General features: G+C 35.9%; 1 protein-coding gene across 7 annotated transcripts in view; it reads left to right on the top strand.

The window, feature by feature from the left end:
• Positions 1-26,277, top strand: part of NOL4 (nucleolar protein 4) — a 455,220-nt gene that overhangs the window by 362,488 nt on the left and 66,455 nt on the right. For 3 of the 7 annotated variants that reach the window (XM_036762298.1, XM_036762292.1, XM_036762316.1), the window contains 2 exons: positions 650-829; positions 17,472-17,585. In XM_036762298.1, coding sequence (XP_036618193.1) covers positions 650-829; positions 17,472-17,585 — 294 coding nt within the window. Of the gene's footprint in view, positions 1-649; positions 830-1,552; positions 1,745-17,471; positions 17,586-26,277 lie in introns of all 7 variants that reach the window. The other 4 variants (XM_036762286.1, XM_036762308.1, XM_036762279.1 and 1 more) reach the window with 3 other exon arrangements.

Raw genomic sequence — 26,277 nt, 5'->3', positions numbered from 1 at the left:
GTGGCAAAGTAGATAGCGTGCTGGGCCTAGAGTCAGAAAGGCTCATCTTCCTAAGCTCAAATGTGGCCTCAGACACTTAGTAGCTGTATGGTCCCGGGCAAGTCACTTAATTCTGCCTCATTTTCTTCATCTATAAAATGAGCTGGAGAAGGAAATGGCAAACCACTCCAGTATCTTTGCCAAGAAAACCCCAAATGGGATCACAAAGAGTTGAACAGGACTAAAACAACTGAACAATAACAAAATCTCATCATTCTATGTAAACTTAGGAATAAACTTTTTAGTTCTCAGAGCAATATATTATAAACTGGGATGAGGTCCACTTTTCCTAACTTACTAATGACTTTCTTTGACTTTACTGGATGTTTTGCTAATTTTTAAAATAAATAAAAATGAAATATTTACAATTATTTACTTCAGAAAAATCATCATTAAACTCACCAAAACAAGTGTTCTTTTCCATTTTATATGATATATTTTTGTGTTACCTTCATGCAAATGAGAATTTAATGTAGTGAATGGAAAATAAATAACCTTTGAAATGTTGAAGTGTTTAAATCTGCAGTTGGAATGTACTGATACAACTGCTAAAAAGTAAACCTTATCAGCTGATGCACTCATGTAATTGCCCTTTTTGTTTCATTCTCAGTCCCCTGCACATAGCTACTCAAGTTATGAATCTGGGAAGAATGAGAGTGTAGACAGAGGTGCTGAGGACTTATCAATGAACAGAGGAGATGAGGATGAAGATGACCATGATGAGCAAGAAGATTCTGAGAAAGTTAATGAGACAGATGGAGTAGAAGCTGAGCGACTGAAAGCTTTTAATGTGAGTCTTACCATACTGCTGTGTGGTTTAATTTTATCAATTTATTTTACATGTTGTTACTCGGTAAATGTGGATATTTTAGACGCATGTTTGTTTAATTTACAGAAGGATTTTTAAAGTACATGAAACACTCTTGGCCAACCAGACACCAAAATTGCTGTGTTTTGTTTAGAATTTTAAAGCCAAATGTCAGCTGAAAACTGGAGTTGGGTTGTGTGAGTATGCATGTTTATCTAGTGGATGAAGGGGGCCACAGCTTGTTCCTCTGAAGAGTACAACCGTGATCAGCTATTTCTGTTGCTTTCCAAGCTTAACCTAATTATGCATGACAAAACAAGCAATTGCTAATTTTCAAAGATTAGTATTTTTCGAAGTACCAAAAGTACTTAGTGCAGTATTAACTTGTAGCGGTTGTAGTTATTATTAATAAAAAAAATGTTATGGGGTGCTCAATTTTACAGCTTATTGTTGATTATTTCATAATTTCTATACACAAGTCTATTCTTTTCTGTCTCTGTCTCTGTCTCTCTCTCTCTTTCTTTATTCAGCCCTTTAGAAAGCCCTTAAAGAGTGTTTGCTTAAAATTTCTGGCTCTCCATTGCAAAATTCTTCAGTGCATAAACCAGAAAATGGTATTTTCCTATCAGTAATCAAGACAGGAAGCTAGAAAGAGAAGAGAGCAGCCCTCCAAACCCTTCTCCTCTGTCTCCCTCTTGCCAACAGATGTTTGTCAGGCTGTTTGTAGATGAAAACTTGGACCGAATGGTCCCAATCTCTAAGCAGCCCAAAGAAAAGATCCAGGCTATCATTGACTCATGCAGGCGACAATTCCCTGAGTATCAAGAACGTGCCAGGAAACGTATACGTACTTACCTCAAGTCCTGCAGGCGGATGAAAAGAAGTGGTTTTGAGATGGTGAGTTTTGACTTAAAACACAGCCCTAGATTCCATCAAAACCCCATATGTAAATCCATGACACTATTTTGTTTTCATCTTAGTGTCTTTTTTTTTTTTGTAATGTCAGGTCAGAGTTTTTTTTCCCCCTTTCATCTTTCCTGAATTTTTCCCTTTGTTCATTCAATGAGAAATGCCTTGTGAGAATACAGCTCACAGGTACTGTCTAGTATCATTCCATAGAAAATGAGGATTAAATGAATAGAACCCAATGGGAAAGAGCATCTCATTCATATTTTTTTTCTTTCTGTCACTCCTAAACCAGATATGAGGTTCATCATCTTGAAATGAATCCGAATTTCTTTAGGACTTATCTGTTAATGGCTTTTTCTGAGCAGAGTGGAAATGGGAAAAGTGTTAGAGCCATCTAAATAATATGCTTTCCATATGAATGGTTAGCAAATAGCAGATCTTGAAAATAAAAACAGGAAGACCAGAGGAATAAAGACTCTAGTGAAACTGGGGCTTTGTTGTGCTTGGTGTGTTTGTACTGCGTTTATGTGTTTGATATTCTGAGTTTTTTATAACTCCGGACAAAGAGAAAGATCAGTTTAGGCTGTCGATGAATGTTGTTTGAGGATGGAGATTAGACACCATTGCTTTAGTAAACACTCTTGTGTATCTCTTCTAATTGTTTATTCCATCCCAGAAATTATATACATATAATATTATATGTAAGATATATAATATTATCATATAACATGTGTATATTATATTATAATATATGTATATATGTGTGTATATATGTATATATAGGTATAATTTCTGGAGTGGAATGGACAATTAGAATTAGAATGGATAATTACACGTGTGTATATATGTATATGTGCATATATATATACACACACATATATATATAGGTTGAGAATAAAGTTCTTGCCTCTCAATTGTTTTTTTTTAATTTCAGAATACCCAGGGTATGTATACATGTGCACACACGCATACATACACACACACATACACATACACACACATACATGCACACATAATGGAAGTGATAAACTCTAAGAAAATTATTACTTTCTGAATTTTGGCATATTTAAAGCTTTTTATATGTCTGATATATAGAAGCATTATGGTGCAGAGTAATGCTAGTGCATATTACATATAGTTAGTCTATATAATTGCAGGTGAAAGTAACACTGTCACCAAACTTGTATTTTAAAATTCCATTTCCAACTTAACATTACTTGATGAATTATCTGATAAATCTTACAAAATCATCTTTTCCTTAATTGAAAAAAAAACCTTTGGTATTGATCTAGTGTTTTAGTTTTTGTTTCGATTTCAGTATAAAAGGAATCTGGCTGAGCTATCTGGCTATTCTTAAAGCATCTTCTGATAGTTTTCAAAGGAAAAAATGGCATAGTAAAAGGCCAGATATGGGAAAAAATAAGGAGTTATGTGTGAAAAGAGAGAGAGAGAGAGAGACTTATTTGGATTTCAGCAAAGCATTAGACAAAGTCTGATATCCTGTCCTTGTGGACAAGGTGGATAAATGTGGCTGGTTGACATATAGATGGATTCCTACCTGCTTGAGTTGTTAATACTGAGAACACTGATTAGTGGCTATCAACATGGAAGGTTTCTAGCACTGTTATGGGAACCTAACTTTAATCTTGTGCTGGTTAGCATTCATCAGTGATTTGAATCAAGACATAAAAGATATACTTATCAAACTTATGAATGACACAAAACTGGCTAATATGAGGGATTGCAGAATCAAAATCCAAAAAGATCTCAGTAGTCCTGCATCTAACAAGTTTAAATTAGTTAAAGAAATTTAAAAGTCCCACATTTAATTTTTTAAAAAGACTATACAAATAAGGGATAGGGCAGATATGACTTAACAATAAGTCACATTCAAAAGACTTTCATTTATCACTAACCCAAATCAAGTCCTGTTATGAAATAGGTATAACCAGTTAGTGTGATGTAGCACATTGAGGGCTCATCTCAGATGTCAAGAACACCTGGGTTGAAGCCATACATCTGATATATATGGGCTTTTTTGAGTGTCTTAGTTCCACCAGGAAAATCTGTAAGATTATCAGTTGCAGAGCCATTACTCATAGCATCACTAAATTCTCACCAGGAGGTCCTTGTGTCAATGAAATAACAGATTTGTCCACCCTCCACCCCACCTCCCCCACCAAAATGACATAACCATGATTTCAAATAATTCCTAGCTGTATTTAAAATGTAGCATACACTAATTTTAATTACTTACCACTCTGGTATTTATAAGCATAACATTTTAAAATATAGTGTTGTGTAATATAAAGTAGTAGAATAAAATGTTAGGCTGGGAGTCAGAAAGACCCAGATTTAAATCCTGATTCAGACACAGTAGCTGTATGTCCCTGGCATCTCCCTAGGATTTATCTACAAAGTCATTCTCTGCCCTGAAGAAATTCCAGATATTTTGCCTATTTATCAGGATTTCAAAGATCTAAAAGTTGAGATGTTTGCTTCTGAAATCTCACATTCTGTATGTGGATCAGTAGTTAGAGGCCAAACATGTTCAGAAATAGCTTTTCTATACTCCTTATAGAATGGGAAAGATGTAAAGGACAGGGGAGTTCATGATGGTGATTGAACATTAATATTAATAATAATAATAGCCTCCCATCTCAACTCTGCAAAATACCTCCCTCCCTTCTTATTTCCCCCTCCATCAACAGCCCCTCCCCCCAAGTCATCCCTTGTGAATCCATGCATATCCCTATTTATCTCTGTATCTCCTTCAGCCTTTGCTATGGTCCATTGCAACTGGCTAGCACAAAATAAATTATTTTTGAGTGGATAGATGGGTGGATGGATGGTTGAATCTTTTTTTAAATGCGGATTTCCCCTTAAAGGAAAATTGCTCTGAAAAGCTAACCAATAAATATTTATAATTATTATTTTTACATATTGATGAAGAAGGCAAAATATTAAAGACTTTGAATCTTCTTTTTTGTTATTTATTGTTGATACAAGAATATCTATGGTTTATAGTGGTCTGTTTGGTTGATACACACACACACACACACACACACGCGCACACACACACACACACACACACACACACACACACACACACACACACACTATCCTCCACTTCTTCACTCTAAGCCAATCAGCTAGTCTGCTTCTCAGCTCATTGTCCTTATGGGTCATATGATTTACCTAAACTATCACAGGTGTATTTTATGCTAGGCTGATCTTTTTTTTTTAATTGAAAAATGTAGCATTGGATAATCCAAGGAAAATTTGAAATATAATATTACTTCAACTGTTAAGAGAATGGTACAGAGTAGAAAATTTACTTACCTGAGAATTAGATGTGAGTCCTAGTTCTGGCTCTGCCACTAGTGAACTATTTGACCTAGGAAAATTGCTTTACCCCCTCTCAGCTTTGGTTTTCGTCATCTATAAAATGGGGAAGGTGAATTGTGTGATCTCCAAGGCCCCTTCCAACCTTGAAACCCTGTAACTTTAGGCAGATAGCCGTCAGATCTATCCCTCAGGTCTTGCTTGACCTCTTGCCTGAACTCCTGTCCCAGTACCTCCCCATTGGTTTATAGATTGAAGTCATTACTCTTTAGATTGGCATTCTACTCCCTCCAGAACTTGAACCTGGTCTATCTTTCCAACCTCATATCTGAATTATGAAAACTTTACTTTCCTGGCATTTTGGTCTATTCACTGCCCTTCAAACATATACATCTCCATATCTGTGCTATTGCTGACAATGTTTTCCCTTCCTGGAATGGCCTCCCTACATCTCTTTTCCCATCCATTGTGACCTATCTGGAAACATCTTAACCATTCTAGCCCATACTGATCTCTCTGTCCTTTTATTCTCCTTCAAAATATATTATTTGGACCCGTAAATTGGCTCTTAAACATATGTTACCTTATGATATCTTTTGTACTATTGTATTGTACTGTGACTGAATTTGTATTTACCTTTATATGTTACTTACCTCTATATGTTGTTTCACTACCTAGAGCCTAAGAACAATGCGCAGCAACAAATTGCAGTTCTCAATAGATTTATTTGGGATGAATGAATGGATGGATGAATGGGTAATATATAAATTAAATATGTATAAAAGAACAAATAAATATAGAATTATTTTACCATAAGAATATTTTTTGTTAAAAAATGACATGACATTCTGATGTCTGAAATCACTGACATATAATAGGTAAAGTACAAACTGAATGGAGAAATTGTTCCAGATAGAGATGCATAGTTTGGTGGGTGGTTTTGCAAGCATCTTGATCATCATCAAGATAACTTTCAGCAGCTGACTATAAATAACCTTCCATTTGAGCTATTGTTAATATGTTAGAGATGTTATCTTGATTTTTATCCTCTAAGGTAACATTTGCTAAACTATGTTTCATAGGATGTTAGTGTTCCATCACCTAAGAATGGTTTACCCTGAGAGAGTGGTGATTCTAACAAGATTTTTCCTCTAAATATCAAATATTAAATTACCTATATGTCAAAAACATACCATGATGACTTTTCAGAAGGAAAATAGACTCTATGTTGCTTTAAAATTTTCCCAATCTTTTTTCCCCAGGAGTATTCTATGCCCTTAGATTAAATGAAAAAACCCTTTTATGAATTCCAGCAATAAATAATTAGACAAAAAGTATTCCATGGCCAAATTAGCTTGGGAAGAATGTATGTAGAAAAATTTTTATGTCTTTCTTTTCCTTCTTATTGGGTTCCTCTAGAGAAATGCTGCCTTGGTTTCTTGCTCTAGGCATGTTGGCCAGGATGGGTGACCTAGTTTGGGGCTCAGACACTGTCCCTTACCATATGTGAAATTAGGCACCAAGCCTCATTTTTATTGTATATAAAATGGGTAGTTATATTTGTACCACCCTACTAGGTCACAGAGTTGTGTAAAGAAGGTGCTTTGTAAAACAAAAATAATTTTAAATATAATTTATCATTTTTCGTTTTAAGGCAAAATAATTCTCGTTTCTGTTTCTTCTTATTTTTACATACCATAATTCAACTCTGGGTAAAACTTCTCAATTGGAAATGTGAATATTTAACTAGAAAGATAGATAGATAGATAGATAGAATATGTTATATGTTACCTCTATATGTTGTTTCACTAATGTAATATATATATGTGTGTGTATATATATTATATAATCCATAATCAATAAGCATTTACTAAGAGCCTACTAGATGCCAGGCAATGAGCTGGAAAAAAAGGAAGCAAAAGACAGCCTGTGCTTGTAAGAAGTCCACAGTCTAATGGAAGAGACAACATGAGAACAGGCAGGACAAACTGGAGAAAATTAACTGAGAGAGGTTACTAGCCTCAAGGGAGATCAGGAAGAGCTTTTCATGGAAGAAGGCATCTTAGTGGGACTTGGAAGAATCCAGGGAAACCAGGAAGCAAAGATAAGGAGTGAAAGTATTCCAGGCATAGGGACAGCCTGTGAAAATGCTCAGAGACTAGAGATGGAATGTCTTGTTTCGGGAACAGCAAGGAGGCCAGTGTCACTGGATCACCAAGTATGTGGGGGCTGAGTAAGCTATGAGAAGACTGAAAAGGTAGAGCAAATTGTGAAGGGATTTGAATGCCAAATAGAGGGATTTTTATTTGATCACAGAGATGATAGGAAGCCAATGGAGTTTATTGAATGGGGGGAGCATGATCGGATCTGTGCTTTAGGGAGATTAATTCGATGGCTGATGGACTAGGGTGGGGAAAAACTTGAGGTAGGGAAACCAACCAGCTGACTATCATTGGTGACCCTGGCTCCCTCCAGGTGTGAAGTGATGAGGGTTTTTAACCAGGGTGGTATAAGTGTCAGAGGAGAGAAGTAGACAAATAATACAGATGTTATGAAGGTAAAATTGACAGAACTTAGAACAGATTGAATATGGGGTATGAAAGAGAGTGAGGAGTTGAAAAGTTGATCTGAATGGCTGATTAGGAGGACAGTGGTACCCTCAACTGCATAACTTCCCTAAGGAAGATGATTTGGGTGGGGGGGAAGACAGTAAGTTCAGTTTTGAACATGTTGAGCATAACATGTCTCTGTGACATACATTTTCAGATACCTAATAGGCAGTTGGAGCTAAAAGTCTGGAAGTTATGAGAGAGGTCAGGGCTGGATAAGTAGATGAGCACAGGGGTGATCATATAAAGGATGGGAGTTGATGAGATTCGCAAGTTAAATAGCAAGGAGAGGAGAAGAGGGTCTAGGACAGCCCTCTGGGACACAGCAATACTGATCTGCATAAAGAGCCAGCAAAGGAGACTGAGAAGGAGTGGTCAGACAGATAGAAGGACTAGAAGAGAATAGCATTACAGAAACCTAGAGATAATAAGGTATCAAAGGTCATCCTATATTAATGTGTTCCTAAAATGTGCTGTATAAAGTGAACATTTATATATTGAATCACATTTTTCCTATTGATTTTTATTATTAACTCAAAGATATGTTCTCCAAGGAGGAGGAAAAATTGTCTTCATTGTGTAATGATATCATTAAATCACAGAAGTTTTTATGAATTGGATGGCGTCTAACTGGTCATCTATTCCAACTCCTATATACAAAAAGAATCATATAAAAAGTCACCCAGTCTCTCACTGAAGGATTACAAAGCATGAGAACTCACTATGACTCTAGAAAATCCATTCATCTTTTAAACAGCTCCAACTGTTAGGAAGTTGGTTCTTGCCTCCCTGCCCCCCCACCAAATACCAAACCAAAATTAGCTTTTTTGTGGCTTCTACTCAAGAATTCATACTTAAAAATCCTAACGTTCTTTATGGAGTATTTGACCTTTGTTAATGAACAACCTATAAACATTACACCTGAAGAAATTTATTTAGTCATTCAATCTAATGCTCATGGCCCTAACGTTAAATAAATAATATGTATACATACGGGTATATACATATTGTGTGGTTAAAAAAAATTCAGTATATTCTCATGTCATTGGTATTCTTTCTGCCACATGGACCTTGTTTATGTAAGTGAGCATCTATACTTGTGTGTTTTGTTTCACCCATTTAGTAGAACTCACTAGCTGGAGGAGACTCGTGATCATGTTTTTCCATACATTTTTAACCCTAAATTAGTTACATACTAAATGCACTTATCATTTCTCAATATAGAAAAAAAGAAACATTGTATCTTGAATTACATGTATATGTACATATTCATATATATGAATATATATATATAATATATATGTGTATGTTATAAATGAAATAAGTTTGCTCCAGAGGACTCTTATCTATCTTCATTAGAATTTAAGAACGCATTTAGTCAAGTAGCCATTAAATGACTGCTTAGATAACTATTTTTAGTTGTTAATTGGCTCTACAGGGGGTCTTTGAATTTCACTCTACTTCTGCCATTTCTTTGAAGGTTTGTTTTGGCTCCAGAAAAAAAAAAACACCACATATGCGAGGCATCCAGATTTGTAAATTGAATGACATCAGATGAAATGTGTAAAGGAAAAAAAAAGCTTCCTGAACTTTATGTTCAAGTAAATTGATCTGTACATTCAAAGGATCATTGGTATTCTCTCTTTCAGCACTGGTGTTGGAATTAAACCACACCATTTTATGCATTGTTAGCAACTATATTCTCGAAGATGCATAGTGAAAACTTAATTATGATATGAACGAGGAGTAACTAATGCTTTACTTTTTTGGTTGTTAAGAGATAATCTGTTTTGTGGAATCATAACCACCTAAATAAACTGTCTAGAGGGATCTTATCTAAGTGAAGTTAATTTAGTAGAATCAGCAACTACTTTCAATTTGTCTGTGAACTGAGAGAAGCCACAGAGGTACCTGCCATTTACCTTCTAGAGATTTTTTAAGTTGTTCCTTTAACGTGAAAATAGTACAAGTAATGAGGAACATACTTCCAGGCTTCACATAAGATAAGCAATCAAGTTCCAAAGTCATAATTACATTCAGTCATATCATTATTGTTATCATAAGTTACAGCAGAAAACTCCTGGATTTCCTCAAGCTAGTTTCTCTATAAATGGCTATTTAACCAAAGTATGTACTGTTGTCCTGATCTGAGTTCTATGGGCTTTAAAAGGGAGATGAGGGAGGGAGGAATGGGGACATGTGAGGGGGGGGATTCTATCTCAAGATATAGATCTAAATATACATATATCTCCGCATAGAGACATATTCTCTCTATATAGAGACTTGCCTGCTGCTGTCCGTGAGCTGTGTGTTTCAGAGGCAATTAGATGGTGCAGTGGATGGAGGTCAGGGCTTGGGGTTAGGGTTCAGTTGGAATCCAGCCTCAGACACTCACTGGTTGTGTGACCCTGGGCAAATCACTTAACCTCTGCTTGCCTCAGTAATCCCAGCTATACAAAGGAGATAATAATAGTTCCTTACCTCCCAGGGTCATCGTGAGAATCAAATGAGACAATCATTGCAAAGTGCTGGGCACATTGCCCGGCACATAGTAGTACTACATAAATGTTAGCTAATATCATTGTTGTTATTCTTAATTATTATTATATTAATATTATTATATTATTACTTCCTTTCCTACTCAGGCTAAGAGTAGGGATGAATTAATGTTGATTCATACTTATTTTCTTCCTTTGTTTTCTAGGATAATGGAAGCTCCTTGAGGGCAGGGACTATTTTCATGGGAGGGGGGCGTTGTACTCTTAGCATCTATCTACTAACATTCACAACAGGGCTTAGCAATTGCTCGTCTCTATGTAGAGACAACTCTATCTTTACTTATACTGTTCAAACATATAACTCCTAAGTCAAAAGGAGGACCCAGTGAGAAAGTACATATGAGTCAAAATTAACCCATCCTCATTCCTCGAAGGGACAAAGGGTGGAGGGCTATAGAAGGGGTGAGGGGTCAGTTCAAAGCATGGCTTCCTGACAGCGAGTCAGTGCCATCTTCAAGTATATAAAACAGTATATCTTAAATTTTATCATAGTTTTTGTGGGTAGTTATATAATATGGAAAGATTTTTCCCTGTAAATTATGAGAAAGAATAATTATTACATATAATATAGTAATTACTCAGTTGTCAATAATAATATACACTATAAGAAGGGAGGAAAAAACCATGAACAGAATCCTTAAAGTCATTTTCAGCCAACACCTTCAACCTTACCCTTCATCAAAACTATTAACAAATATCAAAATGGAATAATAATTTGTATTTCATATATTTTCCTACTCATCACTATCAGTTCAAGTGTTATTCTTGATAATCACATAATAACATCTAGATTTTTATCTTGACATACAATGCCCTCTCACCCTAATATGTATTTCATAACCTACTCCACAATCCTAATCACAGATTATTCTAAAATGACCTTGAATGAAGTTGTTTCTTCAATAAGAATACCTAAAAGTGCCATTTTAACTAGTTCTTTAAGTTATTGGAGACTTTTATTGTCAGTAAGCATTCCTTCTGTAAACATTTATTAGATATCTATGATGATAAGACACTGTACTGCTTGCCAGGGATAGAAAGATTAAAAATAACATAGTTCTTGTCCTCCAAAGAGCTTACAGTCTAACTAAGTCCTAACACCCCGAATCCCAAGGGCACTGAATTGTGCTTAGGTTTATTCCTTTTGCCCCTAGGAGTAATTGTGGTTGGTTATTTAAAAGTTAGCTTGCTCTAAGAGTTACTAAGGAGGACAATTAAACCAACCACTATCTTGGAGGGTGGGGAGAGAGGCATAAGAAGATTCATTTTACTAATTTGCTGACCACTGGTGGTTTTTAGCCATTTCATAGATTCTAGTTATGAAATATATTATGTGCCATACATTGTCATTATTCTTTCATTTTAAAAGTTAGAGTAATGGTTAGTTTAAATATATGTCTGTACCTTCACTGTTGGTGTTGCTTTAAGTAAGCATTTGCTTGCATCTGGGCTTTTTGATAATGAAATGTTGGACTTGTGAAGTTCAGATGTTCTTGGGAAATAAAAATTTAATTGAGTTTATTAATGTCCAAGAAAGTTCCATCAAGGCATGATTCCACCATTAGCTATACATAAGAAACTTTTTTAATGAATCTGTTACTGAACAGTTCAAGAGTTTCCAAATTATTTTTAAGAAGAAGTACATGACTTTGCAGCCAGACTTTAGTCATGCTTCACATGGCCTGTTTCCTTGAACTATGAAATTCATGTTTTCAGTGGTGTTCATCACCATTAGCCTTGTATTTAAAAAAAAACATTTTATTAACATGCCTTGGTTTCACATTACAGGCATTTATAGATTACTCTTACTGCTGGAGAGGATCCTTGGAATTATGCTAAAGCTACCAAGAGAATGACCTTACCCTTACGTTCTCAGAGTAATTTTTTTTTTGTTTAACGTGTTAAATAAAATACATAGGATTGCCAAGGAAAAACGATTTTGCTGAAATATAGTTATCAAAAAAAACACTTTTTAAAATGATTTCATAGATCCAGGGTTAAGAAACCCTGGCTTACATTTTTTTTGTATTTGGCCAATGGAATGTTAAATATGGAAATTCACATCTGCCTCCTTCCAGCTACAGCTACAACTTGAATCTTCAATTAAAGAAAGACTTTTAAAAAAAACTACCAGGTTCACTGGGACTGCTTAGCCATATGCATAATGACACAATCACCATTGATTCAAATATAGGTAATTAACAAGATAAGAGCAGTGCTGAGGAAAGATGCCCCCAGAAGCAAGTTGAGAATGACAGCTAATTATGACCAGTTAATTAGTGAGCAGTGAGTAGTTAGCTCTATCTATCACATAGGGGGGAAAAAATAGGTAACCGACCTTCCTAACATCAGCACAACTTTGACCATGTGCCTTGTAATACTCAAATAATACTTCAGTTCTCTTTTTTTATTTATTTAGGGTTTTCTTCAGTTTATTCTCAAATGAACTAGAATGTGACCAGCTTCCTTGAAAGAAGGACATTTTTTTTTCCAGGGTTTTGCCAAAATGCTTTTCATTTGTTTTAAAATGCTCTCTTTGTCTCATCATTCCCTAAAATCTTTTGTTTCTATGGTCACTTTTTCTGGCATAAGCAGGCACTGGGCTTGAGCTGCAGCACTTGGTCCAGAGTAGGCATTGATTCATTATGCTAATTACCTGTCAGGAATACTCAGAAACAGTGACATTCCAATGAACTCACAATTGTCCACGGGAATAAAGAGGACTAAGGAGACTATAGACAAAGGAAACACACACATCCCATTTTTGACAATAATTGAAACCTCCTCCATCAAACCTTTTATGATGAGAAATATTTATTAATTTCTTCCCAAATCATACCATCTTGGTTTGATTGCTATAGAGAAATGAAATGGACCGAAGAAGGGAAACAAATCTACGGCTAGCAACAAAAGACTTGGCCAATCAAAACTGTATAATCAACTCCATAATAATTAATAATTTGAGACTGGAGGAGGGAATAACTGGTGTTTAATGCTATCTTTGGATACAAAACTGACCTCAGGGGACTGTCCAATAGTGGAATCATAGAAGTGCTGTAGCACTTAGAGCAGTGCAATCAATATCAACCCTGAAGCATCTCTTACTTAGCCAATTTTTATGTGAAAGATTCTCTTGGTTATTTTTTTTTCTGACTCCTAAATGCAACCTCAATAATTCAGATTCCACAAAGTATTAGTCATATTTCTATTATTATTACAAGCCCATGGAAATGTTGCCAATATATGATGACTCCCCCTGTCCCTGCATTGTCTCCAAGTTGGGTGGGCTTGGTTCTAAATCATAATTCAAGTTCAAAAACTTCAACAGTCACTTAACTCAAGGGCTCAGGAGTAGCGCTGGCTAGCCTTCTGATTAAGCAACAACTGGACTGAAGTTTGTGTATTTTTGTGTGACTGTTCTTTTTGGTTGTTGTTTTCAAATAAGCAAATTAAGATAAACACTATTTCACAGTGGTACTTTATCTACTTAATAAAAAGCCTGTTTTCAAGGATTTAAGTATTTTCAAATGGATTCTTCTCATTACTGAGGAGTCTTGTATATTCATAAAAATCAGATTGTGGCAGGGTTTCTATTTTTAATTTTTAAAATCCTAATTAATATATGTATACTTGAAAGTAACAAAATTATATTTTTAAAAACAATTCTTTAAGGCATATTTCACTAATTTAGACTGGCCTTCTTTGCCCCAATTAGTATAAATTAGCTTTATTATAGTATAATTTTACATTTGAATGTTATAATTATATTATTGTTTTACCTGTGATTTCATGGGTAGGTGTCACAGGTCTTGGCAGCTGTTTTATAAGGAGATAATATCTTCTGTCTTCATAATTTTTAGTTGTGAATCATGTTTGCTATGTAATTATTTAACCTTTACATAATATTTGAGATCCTAATGATAAGGAGTTTTAGAAGAAATGCCATGGGGCTGGTTATTATTGAGGGGGTTAGGATGATCTAATGAAAAGAGTACTTACTTGAGAATCAGGAGACTTGAGCTAATTTTAGCTTTACCATAAACCTGCTAAAAGATTTAGGGTGAGTTATTTTACTTCTCAAGGCCTCGGTCTCCTCATCTATAAGATAAAGGAGCTAAATATGATATGGCTAAGGTCCCCTACAACTCTAACATTCTATGATTAACATAGAAAAAACTGATAACAGCATGATGTTAAGGAATAAGACATATTCTTAACCGATAAACCCACATATGACCTCTCTGACTCAGTTTCCTCAAATGTCATCTATTCTCCCACTCTGCCTCTAGTGAAACTCTATTCACATGGAAATATTGTGAAATATAAGATTTGCCAAATAGGAGATTCTTCAATATTTTTTCATCTTTCAATTTCAAGAAATTTTTCCTAGAACCTAAGGTATTTTACAGCGTGTGTTTTTTTTTTCAAAATTAAAGACACATTGTAAATAAATATATAAATGTACATAATACTGTAAGCATTTTTACTACATGTTTTACAATTTAATTCTGCTCTTCTACAGGCTATATCTTTTCCTTAAGGGGCTTTCATTTCTGTTAATTAATCTTTTTCTACCAGTTTAACCACCTCGTCTTTTAACAAAGTCCTAATGGAGAGACAGAAGGGAAAGAAATTAGAGGTAATGAGGGAAATTTCCCTTTCCCTTAATGAAATAGAGAGGTAAGATTTGAAAAGGAGACACTTTTAGCCCCATACCTAGAACTTAAAGGGAGGGGGATCTAGTAATTTAAATTTCTAAGACTAGCATTCTTTACATTTTTTCTGTCCTAGAGCCCTCTGGAAGTCTGGTGAATCCTGTGGGTCCCTTCTCATAGTAATGTTTTAAATGTGCAAAATAAAATACATGGGATTACAAAGGAAAGCCACCCATACTGAAATACAGTTATCAAAGATTTTTCTTTAAAAAAAAATGCAAGCTCACATACCTCAGGTCAAGAATCCGTTTTCTGAAAGTATTAGCCTTTATATCGGTACAATATTGATTTACCCTTAATATCATGTTTCCCTAAAAACAAACAAACCCATCACCACTTCCATTCCCAAGATAGTGTCAAAAACCTAGGAATCAGGAAGCCATTTCTGATGCCTTCACTTGGCAGTGCACTCTCTCTCCTCAAACTGTCCTAGTTATGATTAACTGTTGACATGTTGTCTCTCCTCATTAGAATGTCCAACTCCTTAATGGAAAGCACTATTTCTCATTTTATCTTTGTCCAGGACCTAGCAGAGTGCCTCTCACTTAGCAGATGCTTAATAAATGTTTGTTCAATTGGACTTGGGAGGGAGGTGAGGGGGAATGAAAGCCCAAAGGTCGGTGAGTACCCATGTGATCTATGCTCTGACAGTAATACTGACCATATTTTAAGGAGACCCATAATCTGTCACTTTTCTATTTAAGAAAGAATAATGAAATTAAAATCTTTCAATAGAGTTAGCATGCATTTTAAAGTTGGTCAAATGCTTCTGGCATGTTTTACAGCCCAGTTTGTTTCTCCACAATGCCTGGTACATAATAGGCGCTTAGCAAATGCATAATGACCTAACTAGAGTAGTGTGATTTCATTAGGCTGCCTCTCTGCTTGTCCCCTAGCATTCTAACTTCCCCTCTTCTATATTATTTTCTCTGCCCCATTCTGTAACGTATTTCTTTTCCTCGTCTTGCAGAAATAACTTCCAAAAGAATCTATCCAGACTCAGTGATACTAGTTGTATTTCCTCATTGTCAAAGCTATATATAATCATTGCTTGAGAGATCCTCCAGGATTGGTAGATGAGTGGACATTATCATGGTGTAGTGCCAACTTTTTGTCAAGGAAGGCTACCTCTCCACAAAAGCAGTGAGCAAGTGTACTGACTGAGCCATAATCATTGTCTTATACTTCATACAAGGTCAGAGCACTGGTTTCTGTCTGAGTATGGGAAACATTTATAACCATCCACCAAAATCTAGTGACCAAACCTAACTTTTGTAGAAATTGGAATGATTATATAAATCTTAAAAATATAAATAAAAAGTGAAATTTGTCTCTAACATTTCTCTTGGGGAGAGTTAGAAAACTGAATGTCATTGAGAAAATATTAGAGCTTCATGGGGAAAGAAGAGCTGTTTCTTATCTGTTGGAGCTTTTAATAACTTACATACACATTGTTGACTAAAGCTTAATGAAAAAAAAACTGAAGAAGACACATCGGGTACATTAATTTCCTTTAACTGTTCTTGCATTTTGGAATTGTGTTCAGCTCCAACTTATTTTTCATGTTATTTTGGTTCTATCTCTGTGTGTCTTAATTAAGAAAACTGGTTTAGGTAGTCATTAAGTCCTTCATCTTCCAGCAAGAGGATTTTGTGTGGAATTACTGAGAAAAGAATGAAAATAATCTGTTCTGCGGTCTTCACAAATTGATATGGAGAGTTACATTGCATTTATAGCCATTTGGGTGGCAGTTCAGCCAATGATTCATTTCTTTTATGTGTGGGTCATAAGGAAGTTAGATTTCACACATGTAAATGTTATTAAATTTCATAATGTGAATTCATATTTAAAAAAACTACATGTCTCAAACCTGGAAATATATCCATATTGTACTGGGATAGCCATCTATTAGTGTGTCCAAGTAGGTATAGATTCGTTTTTAAATCACATCAATTTCAATCACATCAATCATGCTGCAACAAAGATTGTAAATATTCATAAAATTTCATACCAAGAATGTTCTGAGTTGGTCTGACAATCTGTTATGTTTTTAGTGATATTTGAGTCCCATCTCTTGTGTTTTTATAAGTTTAAAAAACACTGTCATCTGCTACAAAGGAATTAAAAAATGAATTTCCAGTTTTATCAGAAATATTCAGATAGCAAGGTTACTGCTGTGATGCTTCGAGTGTGACACTGCCTACAGAAAACGCAGCCTAATGAGCCAAACTCAATACTCCGGACAATGGCGCTGTGGGGGAAATGATGGATCTGTGTATGCACTGCAGCTTTAACCTCTAACTAGTTTTCATTTTTCATCTTTACAATTTCCATTTCCTCCTTCTGTTCAAATAAATTAAGTTACAATGAATGGATCCTCCTGCACATGTGACTCTTGTGTGAGCTCCTCTAAGGAAATCATTGGTTTGTTAATGAGCCTATTATTAATGTTTATTTCTTCTTTATTTTCTCTCTCTCTTTTTTTTAGTCTCGACCTATTCCTTCCCACCTTACTTCAGCAGTTGCAGAGAGTATCTTGGCTTCAGCCTGTGAGAGTGAGAGCAGAAATGCTGCAAAGCGGATGCGTCTGGACAGACAGCAGGTACCTAGGTGTTTGGGGATTCACCATAGTCCTAAGTGTAATACAATGCAGTGAAAGTCTTCTGTGTAATACAGAAGAATGAATTATTTGGAACATTTGAAACAACTCACAATGAAGTTTTGAAAAAACATGAAAATGTTTCCTATCTTTCTTAAAAAATCCAAGGTTTCAGAAGGTATATGGGTTACAGATAAAGATCAAATGGTAGCTATGGTCAACGGTAAAGGAAGAACAAAATAAAAAAGTGAATATTTTCTCTATCTCTTTGCTACTATTTCCAAGACTGGTTGCTTAAATAAAAATGTGTGTGTGTGTGCCCTGGTATTAATTAATAGCGCAGGAATGGGAAACTTTAGGCCCTTGGTTTCATTTCATCTGCTCTAAAGGATAAATACCAAAAGTTAGGATTACTCATTTATGCCCATAGTTGTAAAAGTGCATAGACTATAAAAATGTTTACTGGCGTTAAAGTGAAAAAATACAAAATGAGGATATTAGTCCATGAAAGACCATTTCTCTATATACATGTCCCTCAATCTGTGTTGCTTTCTTTCTGTGGATTTATATATTTGTACATTTGTAGTCCCTGTGAGTCTGTGACCATCTCCATTTGTGTGTATAGGTCATATGGAATGAGGATCTGTGTATTTATTACACTGGTTTTTTTGCAGTTTTCCCTTTATCTGTGTCTTTCTTTTTTATAATCATTTTTATATCTTCCTCCTTCCCATCTCCCCTTGACTAGCAATAAGATAGAATGAAAGTATATTTTAATTATCAAATGGAATTTAATGTTCCCTGCCCTTAAGTTAAAAGGCATATCAGTGGAACATTTAATACTGCTCTCTCAAAAAAAAACCATATTAAACTGATTTATAATGATGTGGCCCCAATTGTTTTTCTCCCTCACCCCCTAAATAAACCTTAGTAGAAAAATAGGTTTCTCACTCCTGCCGCAGGAAATGTGTTAAAAGTATGTTAAAATAGGTAATTCATGCTCAGCAGATACAATTCTGTGTGCTAACTAGGCCAGATTCTTAGCCTTAGTTTCAGGAATAAAAGAGTAGATAAATAACGATTTATACTTTGACTATTCATTTCTAACATTAGTCTTTAATATTTATTGTTGTTGCTCAGTCCTTCAGTCATTTCTGACTCTTCATGACCGCATTTGGGGTTTTCTTGGCAAAAGATACTGGAATGGTTTGCCATTTCCTTCTCCAGCTCATTTTACAGATGAGGAAACTGAGGCAAACAGGGTTAAGTGACTCGCCCAGGATCACACAGCTAGGAAGTGTCTGAGGTCGGATTTGAACTCAGGAAGATGAGTCTTCTTGACTCCAGGCCCTGCACTCTATCCATTGTACCACCTAGCTGCCCTACAAACTAAAATAGAGTTGTAGTGTTGTCATTTTGTATCATTTACATTAATTTCCATGGACACAAAGCTTCTTTTAACAAAACCAGCCTAGCAGGAGTGGGAGGTTAATGGAAAGTTTTGGGCTCCTTGGCGTTAGATTTGTGATGTTTCTGGTAGCTTAGGGAGGAGGAAATAGCAGTGCTGTCACAGCTACAGGGCTCTCAAGGAGAAGCCAGAGTCTGATTGTGCAAAGGCTACAATCACGGTCACATGATCCCCTTGCTTAGAAGTGGGAAGCAACACATCCCTGCCTCCTCCCCAGCCACATTATGTAGCTTCTTGTTATTGGGTCGGGAAACATCACTGAGAGATGGGAGGGCCATCAACTGGTGTGGATAAAACGGGAAAGGTATGGCACACCATCCTGAGGTATGGCAAGGTATTCCAGGGTCTGAAGCATTTCCGACATCTATTGTGATGTCTGGTAACAAAGTATCTGACAAGAATGCCTTCTTGGAATGTAACCTCTTTGTTAATGGAGGCTTTTATTGCATATGCTGTAAATAGTGAAATTCTTCCAGGCAATGAACTAGGACAAGTGTGTGAAGTAGCTAGCCATTAGAAAATTCTCGTGAATTTCCACCGGTGCCTACCATTCTCTTGGGAAACAGCAACTTAGAAGGAAGGACTTAGCTCCATGTTTAGAATTAAGGAAATATTATTAGCACATGGGAATGCTTAAAGTCTTAATAACATGGGTCTTAGTAAGATATTTTGCAGGGTTTCCAATGATATCCCTGTGGGCAGAAATCAGAGATATGGGTTAGGTGAGGGTGTCATCAGTTAGACTTCGAAATTATTTAATGATTAGACCCCAAGGGTGCTGATTAATAGATGAATGAAGAAAGATGATATAGGAGAAAGGGCATTGGAAATGAAAGTAGAGAGCCTGTGTTCAAAGAACCAGGGAAAGCCAATGTCTGTGTGATATTTGTTGTTTTTCAGTTGTGTCCAACTTTTCATGACCCCATTCGGGGTTTTCTTGGCAGAGACACTGGAGTAGTTTGCCATTTTCTTCTCCAGCTCATTTTACAGATGAGGAAACTGAGGCAAGTGGGGTTCAGTGACTTGCCCAGGGTCACACAGCTACTCAGTGTCTGAGGCTGCATTTGAACTCAGTTCTTCCTGACTCTAGGTCCTGCACTCTTTGAACTGCACCAGCCAGCTGCCCCTCTGTGAATCTGTGAAATTACATTCAGACTATTTCACCAGTGAATTTCAGTTTTCTCATCTGTAAAATGTGTTCTGTGTCTCTGGAAGGTTGTTGTCTCTTATGAAGGGATGCAAAGATCTGTCTTTATCGAGTTTAAAGATAACTGCAGAGTTTGGAGGGACACAGTGTTCTGACTTGAAGTTCCTAGCACCTGAAGAAAGTCTGTTACCATTAAATTTTTTGCTATGCTCCTTTCTTTCTAGAGAAAAATAGGAACATAGATTTAGAACTGGAAGGAACTGTACAGACCACCAAGTGTAAGACCCTTATTTAACAGAGGAGAAAACGGAGGTTAAGTGACTTGCTTAGTGCAGTGCCTGGTGCATAGTAAGCACTTAATGAATGTTTATTGACTGACTCACTGACTGACTTGCTCAAGATCACAGAGGTAATACACATAGATAGGGGCAAAAGCAACATTTGAACTCAGGTCCTCTGACTCCAAATTGTTCTTTCCATAGCACTAGTTAACACATTCAATAATAGAACTGGAACTCAGTAGCTTCTTGACCTCAAATCTAATAAGATGAAATCTAGTATTGATATACCTAAAGTCTTCTACTCAAGTTTAAAAAGAAAAAAAGATTAGGAAGGACTGAGAAAAGGCCATTAGATTTGGCAGCAAAGCGATCATTGGAGAGAGAGAGAGAGACAGAGAGAGAGAGAGAGAGAGAGAGAGAGAGAGAGAGAGAGAGAGAGAGAGAGAGGAAGGGAGGGAGGGAAAGGGAGGGAGGGGGAGGGATGGGGAGGGAGAGAGAGGAAGGGAGGGGGAGGGAGAGAGAGAGAGGGAGAGAGAGAGCAATAGAGCAATTTTCAGGTAAATGATGAGATCAGAAGCCAGAAGGTAGAGAGTTAAGAAAGGAAATGGTGACATCAATTATAGATGCCTTTCTTCAATTATTTGAAAGACTTTCATATGCAAAAGAAATTACAGTTCCCAGTATCTCAGAATTTCAGAATTGAAAGGTACCTCAGCATCCATCTAGTCTAACCCATACCTCAATGTAAATAAAATTTACTGTACTATAAAATACGTGAAGGGGCCAAACAGCCTCTTTTTGAAGACTTCCAAATTTGCCTCTGAAAATTTAGGCTTAATGCCTTTGCAGCTGTTTTACAAGCATTGTGAAATTAATTAATTAATTAAAAATCTAAACAGCTTTGCAATCTGGATCTGAATGTTATCATTCAAAATGCTGAATAGCTTCCTCAGTTCCTTATTCTAATATAACCCTCACTTAAGAAAGAGTCCTGAGGCAAAGGCAAGAAGCTAGTATTGTAGCAGATGCAAATGGCAAAAACTTGAAGAAAAAAAGCTTTTTTTGTTTCCTAAAATGTCTAAGTATAACAGCTTAAGATGTTTTATAAATTTATAAATTACTCTCTTCTAGAAGCACTGTTTTTTCTTAGATTTCAGGTCTAATATTTGATGCATCTATGAGCTTTTACTTGTACCCATAGAATTTTCATTTTGATTTGGAAAATTGACTCTGTTTTCTACTTTGTCATTGCAGAAATATGAACAATGTCATGTTTGAAATTTGTGTATATCAAAGCAGCTTCATACAGCTAAATTTTTTTCTGTCACCATTATTATTAAGTAGCCACTTACTTGAAACTCAGAGATTTCAATGCTTTTCCTTATGGTTTCAATGGAAAAATATGTAAAATAAGATCTGTACAGGTGATTGCTGGTATTGTTTTTTCCCTCTTTTCGTGCATTTTTCGAATAGAACCTTTGTTTATTTAAAATAATTTTTTGCTTTATTCTCTTTCTGGGCATGCCCAGATTTGAAAGTTTGAGGAAATTACATGCTTTGTAAAATTTTTTTCTCCATTATTTTAATGGAAAAATTATGGCCTCTTAGAGATATAATGAAAAGAAAGCAAAAGATCCATCCTAATGAGAGCAGCCTGAGCTGTAGCGATGACCCGAAGCTCTACCTCAATTCCCTTTTAGTTTGGCAGAGACTAAGGCTCCTGGGAAAATGATGTGTTTTGCCCCAGTAGGCTGTTTTATTTCAGTGGAAGATTTTAAAGGGAACCTTGACATCCTCCCATGTTAGAAAGTTTGTCATCTAATGTCAGCAGGGGAAAAATTCAAACACTGAAAAACTGAGGCATCTTGTATGTAGACTGCTGTCAGAGAAGTGAATTGCTAAAACTTAAAAATAAAAAAATTACTTGGAAATTTGTACATGAACATATTCCCAATACTGCACATAATTAGACAGCTAGAACCTATGGAATTTAAAGAACAACTATACCTACTTGTACTAAAATACAGTTATATACTTCCTATCTGTTGATTTTTTTATAATTCTCAAGAGTAAACATCATATTCTTCTCTGGAATTTTACCTATGTTCTCCTGGTCTAGTTATAAGGAATGGATTAAGAAGAGTTGAGCTGGGGAAATGAGAGGTAAAAAAAAATCACTAATGAATACAAGGGAGATTGTTAATGAAGATTTTACAGGTATAAACACTTCTTTGATAAAGGACCATTGGTTGTGACAGAAGCTTTTATTCTACATCTAATGTATGTGTGTTTGTGTGTGTGTATACATTTTGTTGTTCAGTCGTTTCAGTAGTGTCCTCTTCATGACCTCATTTGGGGTTTTCTTGGCAAAGATACTGGTGTGGTTTGCCGTTTCCTTCTTCAGTTCATTTTACAAATGAGGAAACTGAGGCAAACACTGTTAATTGACTTGCCCAGGGTCACACAGCTAGGAAGTGTCTGAGGTCAGATTTGAACTCAGGAAGATGAGTCTTCCTGACTCCACACCAGGCTATCCACTATGCAACGTAGCTCTCTATGTGTATACATATATACACACACATACACACACACCCATGTGTATGTATATATATATATATATATATATATATCTGTGTATGTAAGTGCATATATGTATGTGTATGTGTACATATATATTTACATTTATATAAAAAGTTTTCTTCCATAGTCTCATGCGTAGAGTATTTAATGAGCGTTTAGTTTTTACAAAACAGGCATATTTGAAAGCAAAAAAAAAAAAAACCTTTAAGTGAAAAATTGAAATGGATAGCTTAAAACTATTTCTTGAAATCTATGGCCTTACCCTTCATATACCTTCTTCCCTTTCCCCACAATCAATTTTAACCCTTATTTCATTATATAGGTGATATAATCGAGAACTGCACCATGTGAGGATTAATTGAAGGATTGGGGATGTTACCCTGGAGAATAGGATTTATAGAGCACTTTAAGATTTGGAAAGAGGTTTACAAATATCTCATCCTATCCTCACAACAACCCTGAGAACGAGGTGCTATTATTATCCCCATTTTATCAATGCAAAAAAATGAAGCATAAGTGACTTGCCCAGGGTCACATCACTAATAAGCATTTTACAGATGAAAATGAGGCAGGCATCAGTTAAGTGACCCCTGGGGTCACAGAGCTAGTAAACTGAGGCAAGATTTGAACTCAAGTATTCCTGACTCTCTAGGCCCAGCACTGTTATCTACATCAACCACCTAGCTGCCTAGATAAGATATAACTGGAGACAAGGTAGCTAGCTCTCTTCCAAGGATTTGAAGGTCTGTCATATTGCTTTCCTTGGCTCTAAGAGGCAGAAGAAGAACCACTAAATAGAACTTGCAGAGAGGTAAATTTACCCTCAATAAATGTAAAAATTTCATAACGAGCAGAACTAAACCTAAGAGAAATGGTCTCCCTTGAAAGTTAGCACAACTGACAGATTTTGGGTGAAAATTGTATGGAAGCTTACTGGAGAGGTAGAGAAAGTTGTTCAACAAAGGCTAGAATCAGTAACCTTTAAGGTGCCTGCCATCTCTGAGATCCTGTTACTCTATAGATTTTGAGATTATTAGCATACAGGAACATGATGCATGGTCCATAATGAAGGCAATAGTATTCTTAATATTAAACATATGAAACAGTGTAGACATATTTTTACAGTGCTAATAGTGTACAGTGACTAGGACATTTGCTTTATCATTACTAAATGTTTGGGGATGCTTATGTTGTAAAGTAGAACCACAGTAACCATTGTGTTATGACAGGACAAAGCTGTCCACAATTTTATGAGCCTCCTTATTAGTTATAAGGATGAACCTTATATGTTGGTGTTAGGTGTTATGGGAGACTCTAGCCTCAGTGTATTGTAAGAGGTTTAGCAAGTGAGTTACTGATGGGAGATTTCACATTGGAAGTCAATAGAGAGAGTTAGTGTGCCTAAGTAATTCAGAGTACTGTGATAGCGTCTCTGGAGCTTAATACCCTGGTGTAAAAGAATCAGAGTATGTTCAGGCTGAATTTGGACCTCTGGTATACATATTGGTACTCAATGCAAATATCAATGCAAAGGGCAGTAGACTGCCATGTTCTCTATGTCCTAATGCAGTGATACAGTATGGATAGATTCTATATTTCACAGATTAATTGAATATTAATTAACTCCTAAAATCACTTGTGAAGGAAGAGTGAGTACCTAAGACAGGCACCAGGAGACCAAAGGCCTGAGACTCAAGTAATACCAGCAAGACCAGGTACAATAGGTTCTCTCACCTCCGAGTCAAGTGTTGCAAAACTTAGCCAGTGAAATTTACTTTTTTACAATTTACTAGAAACTAGATGTGGCTGTTTTTAGAGCATTGCACAAAGTAGCAAAGAGCATGCCATTTATTGCCCCCATTAATAAAGTGAGATAAAAGTCATTTCTATTCTCTGTTTAGCCCTGAAGCCTTTTATCATCAGAATTGAACTAATTTTCATCTTCCATGCTGCTATAATTAAATGTCTTTTCTGTACTGTATTACTATAAAACTGATTGAAATTTTGTGTTTGGGCTCAGTAATATGGGAATCTCCAAGTAAGAGTCCCTGTAGGTCTTATCAAATATGTTTTCAAATTTAATTATTTTTTTCAATATGCTGCCCATATACAAAGAGTTTGCTGTTTGCACTTGTTAGAAGAATGTTCATTTAGAGTTGATTTTCTTATACACTCAGAGAATTCTAAAATGTTCCTTTGGGGTTCAGTTGCAATGAAAGACTTCTTTTCTCCATTTGAACACAAAATGGGTTTTGGACCAAAAGATCTTGACCTCATCAACACCAGGCTTCAGCCAAGTGAGCTCGTGAGATTGGAAAGCTTTAATTAAGACATTGACAATTCAGATAATCTACCTTAACCCTTAATAGACCAAAAATGGATCTGGGTAGTATAATCATTCAGGTTCCTTCAACAATTAAAAAAAATGTTAATTTGAAGTGGTTGAAAAGTTTACCTTGGAAAACATTAATTCAAGAACCAGAAAAAAATATACATTTTCTAATATTGTGTGCAGTTGTGATGAATAATTACCCCAACAGATATTTGAGAACAAGCCATGATTTCATTCAGACCGAAGTCACAATATTTGACCATAATTAAAATATTATTTGTGGATAGTTGTAATTGAAATATTAAAAAATAATCACAGAAACTGGACAGAACATATCCTTCCAATCCTAAATGCATGCCCGTATTTTACTTATTCCTTACTCACTTCATTGTATTTCAGAAAGATGCGAAAATGTATACTTCTTTAGTAAAGAGAAACATAACTGACTAGACACAACATGTACCAACGACATAGATCACTCTGTTGGTATCCAATTGACAGGTGACCGAGGGAAGGGAGAAGTGTTAAACTTCTCACAGTCAAGAAAGACTGTGGTTCAAATCCCCGGTTCAGAAACATAACAGCCATGTGACCATGGGCAAGCCACTGAAGCTCTTTGTATCCCCAATTTCCTCATTGATCAAAGGCGGACAATACTACCTTTAGTACCTTCGTCATTGAGAGACAGTGTAGTATGAGGAACAGAGGGGCTGGAGTGGTCTTACAGTCACCTCCTCACCTCCCAAGTACACACACTTGCTGAGTGATCCCAAAGAGTTTCTTCCTTCGTTGTCCCTAAGCAGCTTTCTCAATACTCTATATGTAAAACCTTTGTAAACCTTAAAGAGATGTAAAGCAAGAGCAACAGCAGCAGCAGCTAGCATTTG

Source organism: Trichosurus vulpecula, chromosome 1 (genome assembly GCF_011100635.1).
Source record: "Trichosurus vulpecula isolate mTriVul1 chromosome 1, mTriVul1.pri, whole genome shotgun sequence".
Classification (NCBI taxonomy): Eukaryota; Metazoa; Chordata; class Mammalia; order Diprotodontia; family Phalangeridae; genus Trichosurus; species Trichosurus vulpecula.
The sequence above is the reverse complement of the archived record's forward strand: the minus strand, read 5'-3'. Positions and strand labels throughout refer to the sequence as shown.